Here is a 25,049-nt window from a genome sequence, read left to right on the forward strand (position 1 = left end):
CACGTCCTCTGTTCCCTTTTACTCTTTCGTTCCGTACTAGTCTCTCCTTCTTATAGAAGATCAGGTTTCTGTTCAATGTCTTTCTCCTTCTTTCCTTTCCCGTGCCAGCAGACCCAGGTCACTGAGATCTGCTGCAGCACCTCCTTCCTCCATCCCTCTCTCTCAGGGATCTTCTCTCCTCCCTCCTCTCCACTCACCAACTGACTGACTGACTGACTTGAAATCCTAAACCTTCCCGCTCTTTTATGTATTCTAACTCCACCCGCCTCCCAGCACGTTTCGCGTTCCAAGCAGGGAGCTACCAAAGGTGCTCTGCTACACTCCAAGCAGGGAGCCGCAATGTGGCTTTGCTGAACTACTGTGTTGTGTGAGATGCAGGTGTTGGAGCGTGGTCAGGAGACTCCAATCTACCTGGATGGTGGGCTACCACACCTCAGGAGGGGGTGCAGTACCTCTGTGGCAACTGAATCCTCAGTACTTTGTGGTACATTTCTTCTATTACATGCTACAGTCAATAGACAGAGCACAATGGGAGCCTTCATTCTTCCTTCTAGTTATAACCTGACAGGCTGAGGTGCATCGCTACGACTTTTCTCAAGTTCAAATTCATGTGGACCACACACCCCTTTGTCTACCATTGCATCTTCAACTCCCTGTAGGAAAACTATTCTCCCAGCCTGGCCATCTTCTCCTCCATGACCCACAGGTCTGGCTACACTTCCACTTCTTATTTAGTATCAATAACATTTGCTGTAGGCCTCCACTTGCCTGGGTTAAGGAATCCTCATGCCATTTAATACTTGTTCACATGGTATCCGAGTATGGGCTCCCTTCTTTGCCCACGACACCTAGAATCAAATAGTGACACCAGCGCCGTCCCATAGCTTCTAGCATTGCCCCCAAATGAATTGTCATCAGAAGGCAATGCTGATGCCATTCAATGTTTTTTTCACCCCCCTCACCTTACCCCCCCCAACAACATCTAATTTTGCAGTTAGAAGCTGTAGTGGGGGAGATAAAAGCAGAGTGCTTGTGCTGTGATCACCTGTATCACAGTTTCTATTTCCATGGATCCAGGACATCTTCCGAGGGTGCGGATGCAAGAAACTGTAGTAATTAACAGCAGCACTGTCCCCCTGATGATGTCTTGTTCCAGGAGGGGCAATAGACACTGCAGGGAAGTGAGTGCAGCCCCAGCCTCCTGTGGCATTCTGTTTGCGAAGGAAGTGCAGTAAAAAAAACACATCTAAAGATTGGCTAGATAGGGAAAAGTGAAGGGTATTTCAGAATAAAAATAAATAACAAAAGAGGTTAGGATGTATAGACAGACATTTAGAAAGGTCATTTTAGGTGCCAGACTAACCGTTTGACTGACAAAATAATGCTGCATGCAGCATTTTTTTCCAGGCAAATGAAGCGCACTTTAGTAGACCTGTAAGACAATGGACCGGACCGGGGGTTCCTCTGTTGTGCCGGTCCTGGAACTGTCGGGGCTGTCACCATTGTTGTCAGGGGGAAATCTTTCTGACCTGGACTGACCTTTGCACTATACAGCAGGGGGCGTTCCTTTAATTTAAGGGGCTGTACGCGGGAAAGGGAGAGGAGACTTGGCGGGAAGACAGAGCGCGCAGCAGGGAACATTTTGTGCTCCGTCCCACGAGTATCGTGACAGTTCAGGCCCGCGCTGTAGATAATCTGTGTTCAGGAACACTGACTATGGACAGCAACCATTTATTGTCCACACTGATGGAAGACTGCATGGACTCAGAGCTGTGTTATCCCAGATACAAGAAGGAAAAGAACGAGTAATTGCTTACATGAGTCAGTCTCTCCATGACTCTGAAATAAATCCAGACAATTACAGTTCATTCAAATAAGAGCTATTGGCATTAGTGTGGGCCATGAAGGAGAAGTTTACCGAATATTTGTCTGGCTATGAAGTTCTGGTACACACTGACAATAACCCTCTAGCTCATCTGGAAAATGCGAAGCTAGGGGCACTGAAGCAGCGCTGGGTGGCTCGTATGATGAAATTTCGATATAAAATCGTCTACAAGTGAGGAGCTGAGAACACTCATGCCGAAACCTTATCCAGAGTGACACATGGGAAACCTGGGCCCAACGGAGATGACGAACTGGAAGATGAAGGAGTCCCTGAGTCCCAGGATTCATCCAGGATGGTGGCAGCTGCACAGGAGCAGGTGCAAGTGGTGTCCAGATAATGCATACTGGGATGGTGGCATGATGAGTGGGTCAGGTTACAACAGCAAGATACAGAACTCGCCCAAATGAGACAGTGGTTAACGTTAAAGCAACTTTCCAGTAAGAGAGAGAAAGACGCCCTGTCCACGGGGACTCTGCAGATCCTTCGGCAGTGGGAAAGGCTTCAACTAAGAAATGGATTGCTGTATCGGAAGGTCCAACTTCAGAGAGAGCTGGGTGTCCAAAGTGGCCACAGAAGCGCACGAAAGAGGAGCTCGCTTCAGTCAGGTCAGGATAAGATCTTTCAGTGGCTACAAAGATTAGTTTATCAACCCCGGCTGAAGGCTGTGGTGGAAGAGACCTGTCAGCTATGTAGAAGCTGTGAATTAGCAAAACCTCCAGAGCAGAGAACTCCCACACAGACCATCATGACCTCGGCTCCTCTGGAAGTACTCATGATAGACTATCTGACAATTGGGCCGGTCACCAAGGGTATGAACATTTTCTGGTGATGACGGATCACTTCACGAAGTTTGCCATTGTGACCCCGAAACGTGATCATATTGTGGAATCTGCTGAACATGCAATCTGCAAGAATTTCATTCAGGTGTATGACTGCCCGTAGCGAATCCACTCCGATCAAGGAGCCTGTTTTCTGGGGAAAGTGATGGAAGAATTACACCGTCTGTACCAGATCGATACATCTCGGGCAACTCTTTACCACCCTCATGGAAATGGGGTCTGTGAATGATTCAACCACATTCTGATTCAGATATTGAGGATGCTGGAAGAAGTCCCAAAGGCCAGGTGGCCTGAGTTCGTAGCTGAGTTAGTGTGGGTATACAACAACCGAATACATCGCTCCACCGATTACATTCCTTATTGTCATGATCCAATTCTGAGTTTGTTTTCTTATGTCTTCTCTCTGGACTGGTCATGCATGGGTTAATCTCCTCTGCCTCCTTTTGGAGCTGGCGGGGCTGTTTCTGTCCTCTGCAGCCTGCGGGCCAGTGTCAGCTATAGTTCATGCTTCCAGGCTAGAACCTCTGACCCTACACTGGTGATCCTTCTGCCTCTGACTTCCCGAGTTGTGTGTGACCTGGCCTGATTTCTGGACTCTGCCTCTTGTTTTCTGTCTCTGATACCATGCTCTCTGACCGGTTTTGACTCTCACTTGTACTCCAATTATGTCTTACGTTTTTGACACTACGTTCCCAGTAGGTTCTGACTTCGGCTTTTCTGTCCACTCTTTCATTACCTGTGACACTTGTGCTGCTGCTCTGTGTTACTACTCTGTGTGTAATACCTCTCTTCCTTCACCAGCAACCCCTGGTGGAGGTTGCGCTATACTGCACTGCAGCAGCACATTACATTATAGATTACCTCACATTTAAAGTGGATTTTGCATTTTTTTCTCTGGTCATGGATCTGCTTGGTAACTTAGCGGATCAAGTTTCCAGGTTGACACAGAAGATGTGGGTTTTTTCAGTGGAATGTCAGGCCCTTGTCACGTCACATACTCGCTTACAGAAAAAACTGACTGAGACTGTTCAGACTGTGCAAGAAACCACCCATCATGCTGTTAGTTTACCTGGTGTTTCAGTTGATGTTATTGAGCACTCTCCCGAACCCCCGGTTAAGCTTCCTGATACCTTTTCTGGCGTGAAAGATAAATTTTGTACATTCAGGGAGAGTTGCAAATTATTTTTTTCTCTTAGACCTCGATTGTCTGGGGATGAGACTCAGCAGGTAGGGATTATTATCTCCTTACTTAGGGGGTTCCCAATCTTGGGCTTTCTCGCTGCCCCCTACTGCCCCTGAACGGATGTCGGTAGATAGGTTCTTTGATGCCCTAGGACTTATCTATGACAAACTGGACCATGTCAGGGTGGCAGAGGACACGATTATGGATCTGGTTCAGGGAAAGCGCTCAGCTAAGTGGTACAGCTCTGAGTTCCGCTGATGGTCAACTGAAGTGTCCTGGGATGACTCCGCGCTGAGAGGTCTGTTCAGGTGTGGACTGGTGGATAATCTGAAGGATGCTCTGGCTCTCCATCCATCTCCCAGCTCATTAGAGAAAGCTATGATTCAGGCTATCCATATGGATCGGAGGCTGCGTGAGAGAGGTGTCGCACATCGAGAGGTTCCGTTGCTCTCTGCTGGTCCTGTTGTTTTGCCACTGTCTAAATGTATGGAGGTGGGGGCCACCAACCTCGAGGAGAAGGAGAGGAGAGGGCAGCGTGAAGGAAAATTGTGGGTTTTTTTGTGGAGATCCCGGACATTGGAAAAAGGTCGGCTCCTCCAGTTTACCGACCAACAAGCTCCTGAGTCTGGGTGATTGTCGTGGAGGTCACCCAGACTTTCAAGTACCTTTTTCTCCATTTTCTAAAATTTTGTTGCAAGTGGAACTTTGTTGTGGGAGTTGCTCCACGTTCACTTCTGCCTGCGTGGATTGCGGGTCGTCCTTGAACTTTATTAACTCTGACTTGGTGTCCAGATGTAAGTTAGGGACAGTTAGGCTGGAGACTCCTATCCATGTTGTTGCCATTGACAAAACACCACTGGCTAAGAATGGCATCAAATTTGTTTCAGAGGAGTTTCTCCTTAAAGTTAGTTCCTTGCACCAGGACAATCTGCCTGCGAGACTGGTGTTGGGGTTCTCCTGGTTGCAAATACATAATCCTGTGATTAATTGGGAATCTCGGAACATCATTAAATGGAGTCCAAATTGTTTTTAGAAATGTCTTGTTACGGTATCTGTGTCATCCGTCAGTCTGGAGGGTATTCCGGAGTACCTGAAGGACTTTGAGGATGTGTTCTTCAAAAAGGAGGCTGAGGCTCTACCACCACACCGTCCATTCGATTGTGCTGTGGATCTTGTTCCCGGTGCCAAATTGCCCAAAGCCCGTCTGTACAATCTCTCCGCCCCTGAGTGGGCCACTATGAAGGAGTATATCTCTGATAGCCTCCGTAAGGGCCACATTTGGCCATCTGTCTCTCCTGTTGCGGCGAGGTTCTTTTTCGTGAAGAAAAAGGATGCTGGTTTATGCCCATGCCTCGATTTTCGAGAACTTAATGAAATGACTATTAGAAACTCTTATCCCCTTCTACTTATGCCTGATTTGTACAATAAATTGTCGGGGGCCAAGTTGTTCTCTAAGTTGGATCTCAGGGGGGCATACAATCTCAACTGTATGCAGGAGGAGGATGAGTGGAAGACTGCATTTCTCACCTCTGAGGGTTTGTTTGAGAATTTGGTTATACCCTTTGGCCTGACTAACACGCCAGCAGTATTTCAGAATTTCATGAATCATGTTTTCTCAGATTTTATTGGGCGTTTCATGGTAATTTATTTGGATGACATTCTTATATATTCTTCTGACAAGCACATGGGCCACCTCCGTGTAGTTCTTCTGAGTCGTAGAGAGAACTCACTATTTGCTAAACCAGAGAAGTGTTCATTTTTTGCTTGGGAATTGTCCTTTCTAGGGGTCATTTTGCCTGCTGAGGGGTTTCACATGGACCCTAGGAAAGTACAGGCTATAGTGGATTGGGTGCAGCCCAGAGATCTCAAAGGTCTTCAGCGCAGAGTGGTGGTGGCTGTGGTATCTTCTGTATTGGAATGAGAGATTTGTGAGGCCCAATCTCTTGCTCCTTCATCTGTACCTGAAAATAAGCTCTTTGTGCCTGTTCAGTATCATTTAAGGGTGCTTCGGGTGTTCCATGACTCAGCACTGAGTGGGTATCCTGGAATCTCGGCCATGCGTAAAGTCATTACTAGGCTGTTTTGGTGGCCTTATCAGTGACACCTGTGCTGCTGCTCTGTGTTATTACTCTGTGTGTGCGACCTCTCTTCCTTCACCAGCACCACCTGGTGGAGGTTGCGCTATACTGCACTGCAGCAGTACATTACACTTATACCTTGCTGTTCTGTCGCCCAGGAAGAGAGATTACCGAGCTGAAACTGGATCCAGAGGAGGACTACTCATGGACGGGGGTGTCCACCTAGGTTCAAGAACATAGTCATCATTTGCAGACCCTACATGGTCTGGTGCAGACCAGATTTCAGGAACTAAAGCATCTGGAAACACCTCCTCTGTGAGGGACAGCTCTCCAAGCTGGGGGACTGGGTGTTGGTTTGAGATAAATGTCCTCGAGATAAAATGGAGTGCCAGTGGGAGAAGAACCCGTATCGGGTGAAGTGGAGAATCAAGTTTGAAGGGCCCATCTACGAAATTCAGCCAGAAGGGAAAGAAAACGCTTCCACTCAAATAGTTTACTTTTATGAATGGGTCACTGAGGAGGATAGCAGGCCCAGGCTAAGCCACAGAAAACCAGAGAGGTTGGCAACTAAGCGGATTGCAGACCCCTGATCCTATCCACACAACTAGCAGTAGCCATGGAGCGTACCTACGATAATCCTAGATGACTTGTCACAGCTGGAGAGCTAACTAAGCCTAAAGCAAGAAAGGGGAAATCTAAACTGCCCCCGGAGCAGACCCCAAAGGAATAGATAGCTCCCAAACATATATTGTCGGTGAGACAAGATGAAAACACAAACGTAGGTAGGAAAATAGACTGAGCAAATGATGGGGCCCACACTGACTAGACAGGACAGGAAAGGGAAGACACTGTCTGCAATCATGCAAAAAACCCTGCAGAAAGTCCAACACGTCTGTTGCACAAAAAACAATGAAGTTGCACGACTTCGCTCCCACTATATCAGCACTCTGGTATATTCTGAAAGCAAAGCAAAAAGAGACCAATATAACAGGGGACAAAACAAACTGGCACAAGCAGTAACATATGGGCGGTGATTCAGCACAGCCCCAGCCGGAGCTGGCTTACCCGCACAAAGCAGAGATAGACCAGACCAAACTATATCAAATGCAAACAGAATAGCAAATGAACCACTTAGGTGAATCATGCAGTGACAGAGCAGGAGACATCAGACCTCAGAAGGCACAGGAAGAAAATCACCAGCAGGGATAGAGGGAGTCGGCTGTCTTAAATCCCAATCTGAAACTCCAGATCTCCAATCATCATCCTCATTATCAGGTGGCCAGCCTCTGTCAATCAGATCAGCACCACTACCTCCAGTAACCACCAGAGGGAGCCCAGAAAGAGAACTCGTAACCCCTCTGTCAATCTGACCAGCTCCACTACCTTCAGTAATAACCAGAGGGAGGCCAGAAAGAGAATTCACAACAGTTTACCGGATTATGCTATGACCCTGTTTGTCAAGAGATCCTGACCAGATGGAGGAAGTGCAAAATGCTCCTGAAATACCTCCCCCAGTTGTCACTGATGGTGAAGAAGAATAAAGTCCTGAACAACCGCCTGTAGATCTAAGAGAAGGACAAGAGCTTGAGGTCCCTTCAGAGGCTGTCCCATTGGAAACGGGGGTGTCCCCACCTTCACCTGTACAATCTGACTCAACTACCCAACTCAACTCAGCTACTCCTTCTGATTTACGGTGCTCCGAACAGACAACAGCCGGAATACCCCCCAACCGCTACAATCAAGACCAATTTATTTGGCAACAAATCATTCAAGGTATAGGAGAATGTCAACACACATTGCAAGAGCTCTTGCGCATGGAATGGTGAGCAAAAGGAGAGAGGGAGTATAAGAAGATGGACCGGACCGGGGGAACATCTCTTGCGCCGGTTCTGGAACTGTTGGGGCTGTCACCATTGTTGCCGGGGGGAAGCTTTCTGACCTGGACCGAGCTTTTCGCTATACAGCAGGGGATGTGCCTTTAATAAAAGGGACTGTGTGCGGGAAAGGGAAAGGAGACTTGGCAGAAAGACAGAGTGTGCAGCAGTGGATGTTTGGTGCTCCGTCCCATGAGCATAGTCATAGCGCAGGCATGCACTGTAGATCCTCTATGTACAGGAACACTGACTGTGGACAGCAACCTGCTGTGTGCCCGTTCTTCCCGTGAGCGACAGTTACAGACTATCCGGGCCATTGGTTCCTGCGCGCGTGCTGCCTAGTAAAGACCAGGTGACTCAACTAGAACTGTGCAATAATAATAATAATAATAATAAATTTTATTTCTATAGCGCCGACATATTCCGCAGCACTTTACATTTCAGAGGGGATTTGTACAGACAATAGACATTACAGCATAACAATAATCACATACAGTAGATTATAACAAAATACCAAGAGGAATGAGGGCCCTGCTCGCAAGCTTACAGTCTATGAGGGAAAAAGGGAGACACGAAAGGTGGGTGGTAACAGTTGCCCTGATTGTTTCGACCAGCCATAATGTTAAGTGTGTAACAGTACAGACACAGAGGGCTGATGGATGCATAAAGCATGTGGGAACATGATGCGGGGAACCTGGTTATGGTAAAACTTTTGGCTGTGCCACACAGGGATAGATTAGGTTAATGTGTTGAGGCGATAGGCCAGTCTGAATTAATGCGTTTTCAGGGCACGCTTAAAATTGTGGGGATTGGGGACTAATCGTATTGACCTGGGAAGTGCATTCCAAAGAATTGGCGCAGCACGTGTAAAGTCTTGGAGACGGGAGTGGGAGGTTCTGACTATTGAGGATGCTAACCTCAGGTCATCAGCAGAACGGAGGGTGCGGGTAGGGTGGTATACTGAAACAAGGGAGGAGATGTAAGGTGGTGCTGAGCTATGGAGGGCTTTGTGAGTGAGGGCAATAAGTTTGTACTGGATTCTGGAGTGGATGGGTAGCCAGTGTAATGACTGGCACAAGGTAGAGGCATCGGTGTAACGATTGGTGAGGAATATGATTCTGGCTGCAGCATTCAAGACAGATTGGAGAGGGGAGAGTTTGGTAAGAGGGAGACCGATTAGAAGAGAGTTACAATAGTCGAGACGAGAGTGAATAAGAGAAACAGTAAGAGATTTTGCAGAGTCAAAAGTAAGAAAAGGTCGGATTCTAGAAATGTTTTTGAGGTGCAGATGACAAGAGCGAGCCAGTGATCGAATGTGGGGGGCAAAGGAAAGCTCGGAATCAAGTATGACCCCAAGACAGCGGGCCTGTTGCTGGGGAGTAATAGTGGAACCACACACAGAAATGGCAATGTCGGGTATAGGTACATTAGAAGAGGGAGGAAACACCAGGAGTTCAGTCTTTGATAGGTTCAGTTTCAGATATAGTGAGGACATGATATTAGACACAGCGTTTAGACAATCGCCGGTTTGTTCTAGAAAGGCTGGCGTGATGTCAGGAGAAGAAGCGTATAATTGGGTGTCGTCAGCATAGAGATGGTACTGGAAACCAAGTCTACTGATTATTTGACCAATAGGGGTAGTGTACAAGGAGAAGAGGAGGGGGCCTAGAACCGATCCTTGAGGAACCCCAATAGTAAGGGGAAGGTGACAGGAGGAGGAACCGGCAAAAGATACCGTAAAGGAGCGGTCGGAGAGATAGGAGGAGAACCATGAGAGAACGGTGTCCTTGAGGCCAATGGAAGGGAGCATAGTGAGGAGGAGTTGATGATCCACAGTGTCGAATGCTGCAGAGAGATCCAAGAGAATTAGCATGGAGTAATGACCATTTGATTTAACTGTTAGTAGATCATTAGAGACTTTAGTGAGGGCAGTTTCAGTAGAGTGTAAAGAGCGGAAACCAGATTGGAGAGGGTCGAGAAGAGAGTTATCAGAGAGATAGCGGATCAGACGGGAGTGGACCAGGCGTTCCAGGAGTTTAGAGATGAAGGGAAGATTAGAGACAGGTCTACAGTTAGCGGCACAGTTTTGGTTGAGGGATGGTTTTTTAAGTAGTGGATGTATGATAGCATGCTTAAATGATGAGGGAAAAATACCAGAAGAGAGAGGTTAAATATTTTAGTTAGGTGAGGGGTGACAGCAGGGGAAAGGGACTGGAGCAGATGTGATGGAAATGGGTCACTGGTGCAAGTGGTTGGGCGAGAAGATGCAAGGAGCCTACTTACTTCTTCTTGTGTGACTGGTTCAAAATCAGAGAGTGAGTTAGATGCAGTGGGGGAGGGAGGACAGTGCATGGTATGAGGTGATTGGGAGATAATTTCCTGTCGAATCTGGTCAATTTTTTCTTTGAAGTAATTGGCCAGATCGTCAGCTCGGAGCTCCGTGGTTGGGGCCTGTACTCTTGGGTTGAGTAGAGAATGAAAAGTGTCAAAGAGACGTTTCGGGTTATTGGAAAGTGAGGTGATGAGGGTGTTGAAATAGGTTTGTTTGGAGAGGTGAAGGGCAGTGTTGTATGTTCTAAGCATAAGCATAAACTTATAATGGATGAAATCTTCGTTTAGATTGGATTTTCTCCACAGACGTTCGGCGCACCTGGAGCAGCGCTGCAGGAAACGTGTTTGCACCGTGTGCCAGGGTTGTCGCCGTCTGCGTTGTGGTGTTCTATTTATAGGGGGTGCAAATTCATCCAGGGCACTTTGAAGTGTTTCATTGTAATGCTTCAATGCAGAATCAGGACATGAGAGGGAGGAGATAGGGGCCAATGAAGACTGCAAGTTCTTCATAAGTTTCTGGGTGTTAATGGCCTATATGTTTCTATAAGTCTGGACAGTGGGGGTGACCTGAGCAGCCTGGCAGTTCTTGATAGAGAATGAAAGAAGGTTGTGGTCAGAGAGCGGGAGAGGGGAGTTTGCAAAATCATCCACTGCACAAAGCCGAGAGAAGACCAAATCAAGGGAATTTCCGTCTTCATGCGTTGGAGAATTAGTAAGCTGCGAAAGGCCAAATGAGGAGGTTAGAGATAAAAGGTGAGTAGCAGATGATGAGAGGGGAGGATCAATGGGGATGTTGAAATCGCCCATGATGAGGGTAGGGATGTCACAGGAGAGAAAATATGGAAGCCAAGTGGCAAAATGATCCAGGAACTGATGGGAGGGGCCGGAAGGACGATACACCACCGCCACTCGCATGGAGAAGGGGGTGTAGAGTCTGACGGCATGGACCTCAAAAGAAGGGAAGACTAGTGAGGGTAGTTGAGGGATAACTTGAAATGTACATTTTGGTGATAGGAGCAGACCAACGCCTCCACCTGCTCTATTGTCTGATCTTGGGGTATGAGAGAAGTGTAGTCCCCCGTATGAAAGAGCAGCAGCAGCAGTAGTGTCTGACTGCTGGATCCAGGTTTCAGTAAGAGCCTGGAGGTTAAGAGAATTAGAAAGGAAAAAGTCATGAGTGAAGGAGAGTTTGTTACACACTGAGCGAGAATTCCAAAGTGCACAATTAAGAGAGACAGATGGCAGGCAGGGAATATTGATAAGATTAGAGGGGTTTCTGAGTGTAGCAGATGGGGGGTTTGACTTTCTATAACATGGGGGGCCAGGGTTGGGAGCAATGTCTCCTGCGACTAGGAGAAGGAGGATAGAAAGAGTGAGCAGATGGTTAAGTGATTTGTGAGAGATCTGATGTTGAATGGTGGGACTGACTGGATCTGTGCTGTGTAGCAATGTGAAAAGAGCGTGAGTGCTATACATAGGAGAGGAAAGGAGCGAGGGGCTGATCTGGATGGAGTGTAGAGAGTTAATGGCAGGGCGGTGGATGTGTGTGAATGCAGTGGCCAGGATATAAATTACACAAATGCATATGGTATATATTTGTTGTAATCCAAATGTACAGGGAGTAGATGTATATAAATGTCTTACCTGTCTCCTGCCCTGTCTAACTGCCATGTTATAACTGCCAGTAATACTTTGATACATGTACTTCGATTACATGTGCATAATTGCCCCCTGCATAAATGCCCTCCCCAAGCTATGTCTGGATATATAGAAGGTTAAGGCTAAGATTTTATTTTTTTTTTTTTGCTCTCTCCCTTCTCGTTAATCAATCACACTAAATTGAGACACCAGGACCCAATAAAATGTTGTGGTCAAATAAACACATGTCCAGCACTACATGGATCATAAAGCACTTTGAAAAGTTTCTTGACCTCACAACATAAGGGGACAAGCAGAGTAAGTTGAAAAAGCTGATTACCAGCAATACTTCACCCGCTTGCAACGGCCGAGCTGAGTCACGGTCTACAATAACACAGACTGCTCTGCATCCCGTACAATCAACCATGGATCAAGGACCCCGCTCAGGACAATGAGAACTCACTGCCATCACCAGGAACCAGACCTCCCAGCTCCTTAAGGACGACACTGGTGATACCACGCGCCACTTGCGTGGCAGCATTTGTTGGAACCTACATCTCTGCAGCCAGGAAGCTGGCGGACTGATAAGTTAACCCTTTCATGAACAGTTGCTTTACTTCATACCTCTTCTTACACCCATACCTTGCCAATATCACCTCCTTTACTCCCCTGCTTAACCCATTATCTCACTGCGTGGAGTATGCCGCTGTCAATAAGTCTGTTAACCCTTGCTCTGCCTCTTGTCCGTCACTGCATCCCGCTTCCTGCTCACAGACCTGGCAAACCTTAGTACAGGCCAATGAGGCCTGTTATTTGTCAATGGTTTCTGCTGAACAACAGATCTGGTTCTAAAAAATGATGTCCGTTATCAAAGGACATTATGAGGCAGATGTGAACATTTTTACAGGGATTTTATCATTTGCAGCATTTTGTACATTTATTTGTCTATGCAATTTTACCTTTACAAAATTCCTACAAATAATTATTGTGTATTAGACAAAAAAGCAATGTAAAACCAAAAAACATTGTATGTTGTGCATTTTAGATATTCAACCACTTCCGAAATGCAAGAAGAGAGCTCGCTCCTATCACTCCTGTCAGTTTGTGGCAGCAGCATTTAAATGGTGTGATTGCATGACACGACCATTTCAGCACCTATTGCCCACCTGAAACAAAAAGAACCCTTATAATATTTTACTTTTAATTACTTATATTAAAATTAACAATTTTTATATAGCAAAGATAAAAAAGCACCTCCCAAAACCTTTAGAGTAGGGCAGATAATTAAGTCATGCTGCTCAACAGGGAGAATACCAAAATAGGTATTCCTATGCTGGCCCTATTAGGACCCTATGGAGCTGATAGCCTACCTAGCAGCGGAGGTTGGCACCCTAAAATTTTGATATGGCGCCCCTGCTCAACTTCAGCTGCTTCTCTAATCCCTGCAAGTCCCTACTCTAAACTAATTGAAAAACCAACACGCACATGTGGCGCCCCTGAAGCTCAGTCGCCACAGAGGTACTGTACCTCCTCCTGAGGTGTGGTGTCCCACCATCCAGGTAAGTTGGAGGCTCCTGACCACGCTCCAACACTCGCACCCCACACAACAGAGTAGTTCAGCAAAGCCACATTGCGGCTCCTTGCTTAGAGAGTAGCAGAGCACCTTTGGTGGTTCCCTGCTTGGAACACGAAACGTGCTGGGAGGCAGGTGGAGTTGAGAATACATAAAAGAGTGGGAAGGTTTAGAATTACAGGTCAGTCTGGGAGAAGGAGTTACTCAGAGAGGAGTGAGGAAAGGAGATCCCTGGAAGAGGGATGGAGGAAGGAGGTGCTGCAGCAGATCTCAGTGACCTGGGTCTGCTGGCACGGGAAAGGAAAGAAGGAGAAAGACATTGAACTGAAACCTGATCTTCCATAAGAGAGATTAGAATGGAAAGGAGGAGTAAAAGGGAACAGAGAGGACGTGGGTTAAAGGAGGAATCCTGCCTAGAAGTTCTAAGTGCAAGGCCGGGGCCCGGGCCCCGAGGTTGTATGGACACTAATGGTTCTGCAGCAGACACTGGTGGAGTAGTGGGCTGTAAATGCACTACTCCCATCTAAGACTTGGGTGCACAACAGCAACTTGGATAGTGAGCCGGGACTCAGGAGTAAGGAGTCCCCGAAGCAGGCTACAGCTGTCTGCCGTACAAGTAGAGTTCTTAGGAACATCTGTCAGGAGGCACTCCAGTGTAACTCAGTACTAGGAGTACTTCACTTAAAGGCGCTATAGAGGAGACGTTCAGAAAGGCACATGTTGGCGGAGTGTTGGTAGGGAGCATTCCATCTTGCCTGGAGGTTGACTGAGTCCCTGACAGGGAGGACACGGCACGAAGGCAGGCACCTGTGTGTACTACAGACTGTGAGTAAAGCTTTGGAACTTCAAGCCCTGGTTTCCTCCATTCATTCTTGCGCCAACGCATCCAGCTCCGCTACATCTGGGTACCAGCTTCTACACCGCTTGTGCCTCTCCTTTTCCCCTACATCTACACTGCCCTGGGGCTACAACTCCACCTGTGGGGAGCTTCACCATCTTGGCTGCAACACACCACCAGCCCCAGAGGATCTGCATGCAGCGTCGGCCTAACATCTCACTTGCCGAACACCACAGGTGGCGTCTCAAACTATTCATTCAAACCATTACATTCCCCCATTACTTGGGCGCCCAGGGCCACGGACTGGGCCCCCGCTGCTGTGACACATCCCGCTGATACCGGCCCGGTACCGAGTACCCCACAGCCCTGGGAGGGTGACCCACACACACTATACAAATTGTCTGTGACACTAAGAAACTATGTGTGTGTAAGATATCTCTGATAGCTAAATGAATATCTCTAATGGATTGACTCACTATTACAGAGTGCAAATTAATGTGGCTATAAATGGCAACACTGCTTGTTCACAAAAGGTATATCTCTTAGACTGTGTATCAAAAACATAACTCTACTTGCTTAGCTTCTTATCAAAGAGCCAGCAGTTTGTGTAGGTCTACAGTTGTGGCCAAAGGTATTGACACCCCTGCAATTTTGTCAGATAATACTCAGTTTCTTCCTGAAAATGATTGCAATCACAAATTCTTTGGTATTATTATCTTCATTTAATTTGTCTTAAATTAAAAAACACAAAAGGGAGTGAAGCAAAAAGCAAAACATTGATCATTTCACACAAAACTCCAAAAATGGGCCAGACAAAAGTATTGGCACCCTCAGCCTAATACTTGGTTGCACAACCTTTAGCCAAAATAACTGCGACCAACCGCTTCCGGTAACCATCAATGAGTTTCTTACAATGCTGTGCTGGAATTTTAGACCATTCTTCTTTGGCAAACTGCTCCAGGTCTCTGATATTAGAAGGGTGCCTTTTCCAAACTGCCATTTTTAGATCTCTCCACAGGTGTTCTATGGGATTCAGGTCTGGACTCATTGCTGGCCACCTTAGAAGTCTCCAGTGCTTTCTCTCAAACCATTTTCTAGTGCTTTTTGAAGTGTGTTTTGGGTCATTGTCCTGCTGGAAGACCCATGACCTCTGAGGGAGACCCAGCTTTCTCACACTGGGCCCTACATTATGCTGCAAAATTGTTGGTAGTCTTCAGACTTCATAATGCCATGCACACGGTCAAGCAGTCCAGTGCCAGAGGCAGCAAAGCAACCCCAAAACATCAGGGAACCTCCGCCATGTTTGACTGTAGGGACCGTGTTTTTTTCTTTGAATGCCTCTTTTTTTCTCCTTTAAACTCTATTTTGATGCCTTTGCCCAAAAAGCTCTACTTTTGTCTCATCTGACCAGAGAACATTCTTCCAAAACGTTTTAGGCTTTTTCAGGTAAGTTTTGGCAAACTCCAGCCTGGCTTTTTTATGTCTCAGGATAAGAAGTGGGGTCTTCCTGGGTCTCCTACCATACAGTCCCTTTTCATTCAAATGCCGACGGATAATAAGGGTTGACACTGTTGTGCCCTCGGACTGCAGGGCAGCTTGAACTTGTTTGGATGTTAGTCCAGGTTCTTTATCCAACATCCGCACAATCTTGCGTTGAAATCTCTTGTCAATTTTTTTTTTCCATCCACATCTAGGGAGGTTAGCCACAGTGCCATGGGCTTTAAACTTCTTGATGACACTGCGCATGGTAGACAAAGGAACATTCAGGTCTTTGGAGATGGACTTGTAGCCCTGAGACTGCTCATGCTTCCTCACAATTTGGTTTCTCAAGTCCTCAGACAGTTCTTTGGTCTTCTTTCTTTTCTCCATGTTCAATGTGGTATACACACACACACACACACACGGACACAGGACAGAGGTTGAGTCAACTTGAATCCATGTCAACTGGCTGCAAGTGTGATTTAGTTATTGCCAACACCTGTTAGGTGCCACAGGCAAGTTACAGGTGCTGTTAATTACACAAATTAGAGAAGCATCACGTGATTTTTCTAACAGTGCCAATACTTTTGTCCACCCTCTTTTTTATGTTTGGTGTGGAATTATATCCAATTTGGCTTTAGGACAATTCTTTTTGTGTTTTTTCATTTAAGACAAATTAAATGAAGATAATAATAACAAAGAATTTGTGTTTGCCATAATTTTCAGGAAGAAACTGAGTATTATCTGACAAAATTGCAGGGGTGTCAATACTTTTGGCCATAACTGTATCTGGCATCTCTGATTTACATAATAACCAATGGTCAAATAGCAGCTTCAATATATAAAGTGCGTATGTGCTGTCTCAATGTGCAAGCAGCCACCTTAAGGTATCAACACAGTGCTACAGGCCAGCGGCAGAATACGTTGTCATTTAGTCATAGACAATTAAAAACCCATTTCATTTTATCAGTGATCACAGTGGATCACTTACCCCAACCCCAACATACCCCTAACCCTAATCCAAACCCTAACCACAACCCTAACCCCAACACCTCCCTAACCCCAACATCACAACCCTAACCCCAACACAACCCCAAATCTTGGTGCGCACACCATTTTCTTCCCTTAAGAAGACGCCGGGGGACACAGCCGGAGGGATCGGGGGACACCGGAGGTACGGGGGGGAGCTCAGGGGACCCCATTTCTCTCTCCTCTGATGTTTTAGATCATGTCAGAAGAGAGAGAAATAAATAGGACTTTTTTTTGCGGTTGCCATTATTCCGTGAATAACGGTGATTGCAACACTGGGGTCAGTAAAAACTGATCCGAATCATGTTTTTCAGGGTCTCGGCTACCCCTGGCAGCCGAGACCCTGGAGAATTTCCAACGCTGGGGGCGCTATAACCTTATTTATCAGCGCCATTAAAAAGCTGCGCTGAAGAATAAGTACCCTTAACTGCTGCCGTTAAAAGGTGTATTGGTGGTTGTTAAGTGGTTAATTTTAGGTTTTTCAACACACAAAACTTTATTTAAACATCATTATATAACAAATTCCATATATTAGAATAAATATTTGATCAGTACACTACCTTTATATAAGGCATAGTAGCATACAGAAATGTACTGTGTACTGCTCTTGAGTTTTTAACATTTCTTTTATTTCCAGCGGTTTGCCGTTATCCATTGGGTATGACTGGAAGACAAATTCCAGATGAAGACATTAGTGCATCTAGTCAGTGGTCAGAATCGACTGCAGCCAAATATGGGAGGTAACTACATTATTCACTTCATGCTTCATTAACTCCTGTCAATCTTCAGGATATTTAGAAAAAATGTGTTTTCAAACTATGAGTTGTTGATAATAGTTGTCTTCTATAATTTACAATCATGTCCACTCCTTTACCTCTACATCTGTTGTCATCATTTACACTTTGCCCCAAAACAACTACAATCCCACAAACCATCGGATATTAGTTGTACTATTGAATGCAGGTTTAGACTGGGGAGTTGACTCTAGGGGCTCAGGAGGAATTGACTCTAGGGACTCACTCTACAACTATATGCAAATGCCTGTTAGCCGTTATAATGGAGTGTCAACTATAAAATACAGGTGACTTCTGCACATCTACTGTGCGCCACTATAACTGGGATGAACTATTATGGTAGTTTGCACTAAAAGGGGTTCTTTTATGAAAACAAGTTATCACCAGTAGAGTTGAGCGACTTTTGGTTTTTTAGGGTCGCGTTTCGTTTCGTGAAACCCGACTTTTCCAAAAGTCGGGTCGAGCAAGATCGTCCGATTATAGGGAAAAGTCGGGGTCGTCCCGAAACACGAAACCCAATGTAAGTCAATGGGGAATAAAAGTCGGCAGTGAGAGGAGGACAGGAAACACACCTACAGTGCCCATTTGAATGCCAAAAGCATCAATTCTTCTTTCTTAAGCTTGTCAACCTTAATTAACTTCATAATACAAGTTACGCACTGAAAAATGGGGGTTATTTGGCTACAAACTGTGGGGGGGGAGGGCTGGCTCCAGGTTTTCATGTGCCCTGGGCGAAAGAGCGCCCTTTTAACACATACCACAACTCATCATGCTCCGATACGGCAGAGAAATAGCGGTATAGTACAATGAAAAATACTTCACTTTTTACATCTCATGACGAGGCCCATCTATTTCTCCATACAGAATCATTGGTCCCATATAATGTTTGAAACAGTATATGATGAGCTCCACATAATGCTACAGTATATGTTGGTCCCCATGGATGAAGCTCCACTGTCTTATGGGCCCAAATAATGCTCCAAACATAATGGGCCCCATTTCTAATGCTCTAGTGCATAATGGGCCCTGTAAATGCTGCTCCAGTGTCTGATGTCCACCTTTGGAATGTTCCAGTGTATGGTGGGCCCCATCTATCATTCTCCAGAGTATAGTGCTCCCCAAAAATTGCTGTCCCAACATTGAAAACAATCAAATAAGTCTCCTCGCTAGGGAATCCCTGTACTTGTCTGGACAGGTGCTGTAGCTTGCTTAACAGCTCGCCAGCCGTTCTCACGCCCAGTATGGATTACACGTGATTGCACAAAGGTGAGAAAGGGTACCGTATCCCCAGATAACATGTATGGATAGCGTACACATTCAAAATATATGTCTCAGGAGGCAGGCTCAGACGGTGTTAGGCCCAGTATGGATTGCACGTGATTGCACAAAGGTTAGAAAGGGTACCGTATCCCCGGATAACATGTATGGATAGCGTACACATTCAAAATATATGTCTATACAGCATGAGGCAGGCTCAGACGGTGTTAGGCCCAGTATGGATTGCACGTGATTGCACAAAGGTTAGAAAGGGTACCGTATCCCCGGATAACATGTATGGATAGCGTACACATTCAAAATATATGTCTATACAGCATGAGGCAGGCTCAGACGGTGTTAGGCCCAGTATGGATTGCACGTGATTGCACAAAGGTTAGAAAGGGTACCGTATCCCTGGATAACATGTATGGATAGCGTACACATTCAAAATATATGTCTCAGGAGGCAGGCTCAGACGGTGTTAGGCCCAGTATGGATTGCACGTGATTGCACAAAGGTTAGAAAGGGTACCGTATCCCTGTATAACATGTATGGATAGCGTACACATTCAAAATATATGTCTATACAGCATGAGGCAGGCTCAGATGGTGTTAGGCCCAGTATGGATTGCACGTGATTGCACAAAGGTTAGAAAGGGTACCGTATCCCTGGATAACATGTATGGATAGCGTACACATTCAAAATATATGTCTATACAGCATGAGGCAGGCTCAGACGGTGTTAGGCCCAGTATGGATTGCACGTGATTGCACAAAGGTTAGAAAGGGTACCGTATCCCCGGATAACATGTATGGATAGCGTACACATTCAAAATATATGTCTCAGGAGGCAGGCTCAGACGGTGTCAGGCACAGTATGGATTTGACGGCCCAGATTACACAGTGGAGGAGCAGGGAGAGGTAAAGATTGCAAATGCTGGGGCCCTGCCCAAGCAAGGGGGGCCCACTCGTGGGCGTCGGTACTGGCACTGGGCCCCTCATAGTACAGCAGTGTGTCTGACGGCGGGTGTGCACCACCACCGTCAGAGACACTTGATTGCACTATGAGGGACCCTGTGCCAGTGCCCGCGCCCAAGAGTCGGTCTACCCACCTGTCCAGGGCAATGGCACTCGCACGGTGTCGTGCGGTAGGTGGTGACCCCGGCCATGGGGGGGAGGCAGCACAGTTAGGGAGTTTTAGAAAGTGGCATATGTTGATGTTGGACATTCAGCTGATGCAAAAGGCGAAATAGGTGAAGTACCAGGAAGAGGTGGACCAAAGCAAGCCATTTTTCTGTCACCCTATGTGTCATCAGGGGAAGGTGGGACAAAATCCTTGGAAACCCATGCGTGGTTCATTTTAATGAAGGTTAGATCATCCACATTTTGGGTTGACAGACGGGTCCTTTTTTCTGTCAGGATTGATCCAGCTGCACTGAAGACTCTTTCCGATAGCACACTTGCAGCTGGGCAAGCGAGCTCCTGTAAGGCATATTGGGCCAATTCAGGCCAGGTGTCCAGTTTAGCGGCCCAATAGTCAAAGGGGAATGACCTGTGTGGGAGAACATCGATATGGGAGGAAAAGTAGTTTGTTACCATAGTTGACAACTGCTGTCTCCTGTCACTTTCCATCGATGCAGTATTACCAGTTGTGTGAGCGGTATTTGAAAAATCAGTCCACAACATTGTCATGAAACCCCTGTCTCCAACGCCACTTCTGCTGTGTGCACCACGAACACCTCTGCCAAGCTGCCCCCGGCCCGTACGGCTCGTGTGAGAACCATCACCGCTGCTGTGTGCTGGGAATGCCTCAAGCAACCGATTTACCAGAGTTGCTTGTTTATTAGCAAATATTAGGTCAAGGTTCTCCTGTGGCATGATGTTTTGTAATTTGCCTTTATAGCGTGGATCCAGGATGCTGGCCAACCAGTAGTCGTCATCGTTCATCATTTTGGCAATGCGGGGGGTCCCTTTTTAGGATCCGCAAGGCATAATCTGACATGTGGGCCAATGTTCCCGGTGTCAATGATGCACTGCGAGTGCTGGGTGGAGGAGCACTTTCTGGCAAATCCACATCCCTCCAGTCATGCACAAACCCTGTACCAGACCTTGCCATGCCAACATTTTCACTTGCCCCACGAGATGCATCCTCCTCCCCTAAGTAATCATGCCCATCATCCTCCTCCTCCTCCTCTTCTCCCTCCACCTCGTCCAGGAGAGGTCCCTGAGCAGACAATGGCTGAATGTCGTCAAGGATTCCCTCCTCCTCTTCCTCCTCATCAACATTGGCTGCAGACGCCTGCTCCTTAAGGTGCGTCAAAGTTTGCATGAGCAGACGCATAAGTGGGATGCTCATGCTTAGGATGGCGTCGTCTGCGCTTACCAGCCGTGTGCATTCCTCAAAACACTGAAGGACTTTACAAAGGTCTTTCAGCTTCGACCACTACACACCTGTCAACTCCATGTCTGCTCTCAAAGTGCCTGGCCGTGTATCCTCCCACAAATGCATTATGGCCTGCCTCTGCTCGCACAGCCGCTCCACCATGTGCAGGGTGGAGTTCCACCTTGTTGCAATGTCGATAATGAGGCGGTGGTTGGGAAGGTGGAGCAATCGCTGCAGCTTCTGCATACGAACGGAGTGTACAGGCGACCGGCGGATGTGCGCGCACAGTCTTCGCACCTTCTGGAGCAGGGCTGTTAACTCCGGATAATTTTTGAGGAAGCACTGCACCACCAGGTTCAAGGTGTGAGCCAAGCAAGGTATGTGGCTGAGTTTTGAAAGGGCTATGGCTGCCACAAAATTACGGCCGTTATCACTAACTACCTTGCCTGCCTCAAGATGTACACTGCCCAGCCATGACTCAGTTTGTCGCTTCAAGTACTCGGCCAGCACCTCTGCGGTGTGTCTGTCGCCCAAACACATCATCTGCAACACAGCCTGCTGACGCTTTCCACTAGCTGCTCGATAGGGGGACACATCGTGTGCAACAATGGCAGCTGCAGATGGAGTGCTCGTACGACTGCGCTCTGTGGACGAGCTTTCGCTTCTGGAGGAGGAGGGTCGAACGCCTACAGCCAACTGTTTCCTATACCGTGGGCTAGGCAGCACTGTCCCACCACCGCTGTTCCCTGTGGACCCTGCATCCACCACATTAACCCAGTGCGCAGTGATGGACACGTAACGGCCCTGGCCATGCCGACTGGACCATGCATCAGTTGTGAGGTGCACCTTTCCGCTCACTGACTGCTTGAGTGCATGGACAATGCGGTCTTTCACATGATGGTGGAGGGCTGGGTTGGCTTTGCGAGAGAAGAAGTGGCGACTGGGTAGGTCATAGCGTGGTACTGCATAGGCCATGAGTTCGCGGAAAGCTGTGCTTTCCACCAACCGAAAGGGCATCATCTCAAACGAGATTAGTTTGGCAATGTGGGCGTTCAAACCCAGTGTACGCGGATGAGAGACTGAGTACTTTCTTGACCTACTCATAGTGTCTGGGAGGGTGAGCTGGACTTGAGAGCTGCATATGGTGGAAGTAGCGGTGGACAGGGCGGACTGAGAGAGGGTTGATGATGGTGATGGAGTTGGTGTTCTTTCTGATGGCCTAGAATCAGTCTTTCGTTGATATAACAGTGGGATTCCCTGACTGCTGTGGTCTTGCAACGACACCTCAACATTTGCTGCTGTGCTAACCGGTGGGCTTACAGTGGGGGAAACAATGTAGCGTTGCTGACTACCTTCGTTGTGATCAGTTGCACATGTGGCACTTGAGGTTTGGTGTTGTGTCCACGCTTGCAAGTGCATGCTGGTTAAATGTCTTTTGGCGCCGTTTTTTTAATCTTTTTTTGAACTTCTGTTCTATATAATCTGTGACAGTTCTGTCTGATCATATATGTCATCCCCTGAAGAAGAAATGGTATACATTTCGAAACGCGTTGGGAAATAAATGGATTAATCTTTCTCCTAAACACTGGATTAGTGATTTTATCTGGTAGCGCACAAAAGTCCAAGAATTTATTCCGAAATCAGATAACAGCTGTTGCGATGTCGATGTCTGCTGTGGATGCTCCTCATCTGAGCTATTGGAAGCAGCACCCTCTTCCCCCAATGGATGCCAATCTGGGTCAACAACTGGGTCATCCATCACCTCCTCTTCTATGTCATGTGCACCTTCCTCTGTGTCACCGTATATGGTGGTATAGTGTGCGGGAAGGGGCACCTGAGTCTCATCAGGGTCAGAATCTGGCTCTGTACACTGCGAGGACAATGTAGTGCTCTGAGTGAATGTACCAGCAGAATCATCCATCAGCGGCTGTGCATCAGTGCACTCCATGTCAGATTCATCTTGGCCTGGGTAATTCACCATTTCACTTGATAATCCAGGCATGGTATGTGAAAACAGCTCCATGGAGTAATCAGTAGTATGGCCTGCGTCATCCTTCAATCTTGGTTGGGGTGAAGGACACAAGGAAAGGTGTGGTTCATGAACATGAGCCTCCAATGATGACTCAGTGCTTTTACTTTTTTTTACAACTGAAGAAGAGGAGGCGATAGAGCTGGAGGCTGAGTCAGCAATGTAAGACAAAACTTTTTCCTGATGCTCTGGCTTTAAAAGCGGTTTGCCAACTCCTAGAAAACTAAGCGTTCGAGGCTTTATGTAGCCAGACGATGATGCAGGGTCAGCACCTCCTGCATTCAGTCCTATTTTGCTCTTGCCACTACCATCAGATCCACCACCAACACCATCATTACCAGCTGCCAACCCCCTCCCAATTCCACGGCCTCTTCCACCAGCCTTCCTCATTTTTGGTAGAAATGTAGACAAAATCCAACAAACTATATAGTAATGTAAAACAAGGTACAAGGTGTCTATAGGACAGGGGAGATTTTGAATTTCTGCACACACCTTTGGACACTGGACACTTTTGGATTGTGTGAGGCCCACTGATATCTGAGCGCTATGTGACAGGCTCGATGGCACTGCTGTGACAAAAGTGACTAGAGGATAAGGGAGATTTTGAATTTCTGCACACACTTGTGGACAGTGGACACTTTTGGATTGTGTGAGGCCCACTGATATCTGAGCGCTATGTGACAGGCTCGATGGCACAGATGTGACCAAAGTGACTAGAGGATAAGGGAGATTGGATTGCTTTTAAAAAAGCAGTTTGTGGAGCAGTGGGTAAACAGCAATGCCAGCCTGTCAGGAAGCCTTAAAAGGCAGCCCAACAACCAACACCACTGATACATCACTATATAGCCTCCCCTTGCACTGCACACACAGTGACTGGTGTGTTGTGCAGGCCAAATTGCTAGCAGCAGAAGCAGTTTTTTTTCTTCTCAGCAGGACAAAAAAAAAAAATTGGGATTGCTTTTAAAAAAGCAGTTTGCGGAGCAGTGGGTAAACAGCAATGCCAGCCTGTCAGGAAGCCTTAAAAGGCAGCCCAACAACCAACACCACTGATACACCACTATATAGCCTCCCCTTGCACTGCACACACAGTGACTGGTGTGTTGTGCAGGCCAAATCGCTAGCAGCAGAAGCAGTTTTGTTTGTCTTCTTCCCTGCCTAACGCTCTCCCTACAGAATCAGCAGCAACCTCTCCCTATACTAAGATCGGCAGAAGTAAGATGGCGGTCGGCGTGCACGCCCTTTTATACCCCCTGTGACGCCCACCAAAGCAAGCCAATCACTTGCATGCCCTTCTGAAAGATGGTGGTGACCCGTGCCTATGTCATCACGTTGCCCACAGTGTCCGTGGATCCTGATTGGCTGAAAAAGAGCGCAAAACAAACTTTTGAAACGCGACTTTGGCGCGTAAGTCGCCGACCTCGTGGCCGACCTCATCCTAGGGTCGGGTTTCGTTTCATGAAACCCGACTTTGCCAAAAGTCGGCGACTTTTGAATTTTTTCGACCCGTTTCGCTCAACTCTAATCACCAGTCTACAGGATAGGAGATAACGTATTAATCGATGGAATTCAATAATTGGAAATCAAACTGATTAGAAGAATGTAAAGTTGTTATCCCTGAAAGGGCACTCTTATTCTCATTTTAACATTACTAATGGGCAAAATCCTAGATGGCAGCCTAGTGCCCCAAGGATTGACTGTCAGGTCAGTGCTAAAAATTCTGATATTAATTCTACAACAGCGAATATATGATAACCGTTCTTTATCACTCTAATAAATACAAAAAGTTTATTTTTTACAATATGGGTCTATAAATTAATTTGAATTTCAATTATATTAGTGA

At 46.8% G+C, this 25,049-nt stretch overlaps 1 protein-coding gene across 1 annotated transcript in view; it reads left to right on the forward strand.

The window, feature by feature from the left end:
- Window positions 1-25,049, forward strand: part of DDR2 (discoidin domain receptor tyrosine kinase 2) — a 1,077,249-nt gene that overhangs the window by 367,448 nt on the left and 684,752 nt on the right. Inside the window, exon 4 of the mRNA XM_073557968.1 lies at window positions 17,385-17,487. Coding sequence (XP_073414069.1) covers window positions 17,385-17,487 — 103 coding nt within the window. The remainder of the gene's footprint in view (window positions 1-17,384; window positions 17,488-25,049) is intronic.

This window comes from Dendrobates tinctorius, unplaced genomic scaffold (genome assembly GCF_039654945.1).
Source record: "Dendrobates tinctorius isolate UK_male_01 unplaced genomic scaffold, ASM3965494v1 ptg000012l, whole genome shotgun sequence".
NCBI classification, from domain to species: domain Eukaryota; kingdom Metazoa; phylum Chordata; class Amphibia; order Anura; family Dendrobatidae; genus Dendrobates; species Dendrobates tinctorius.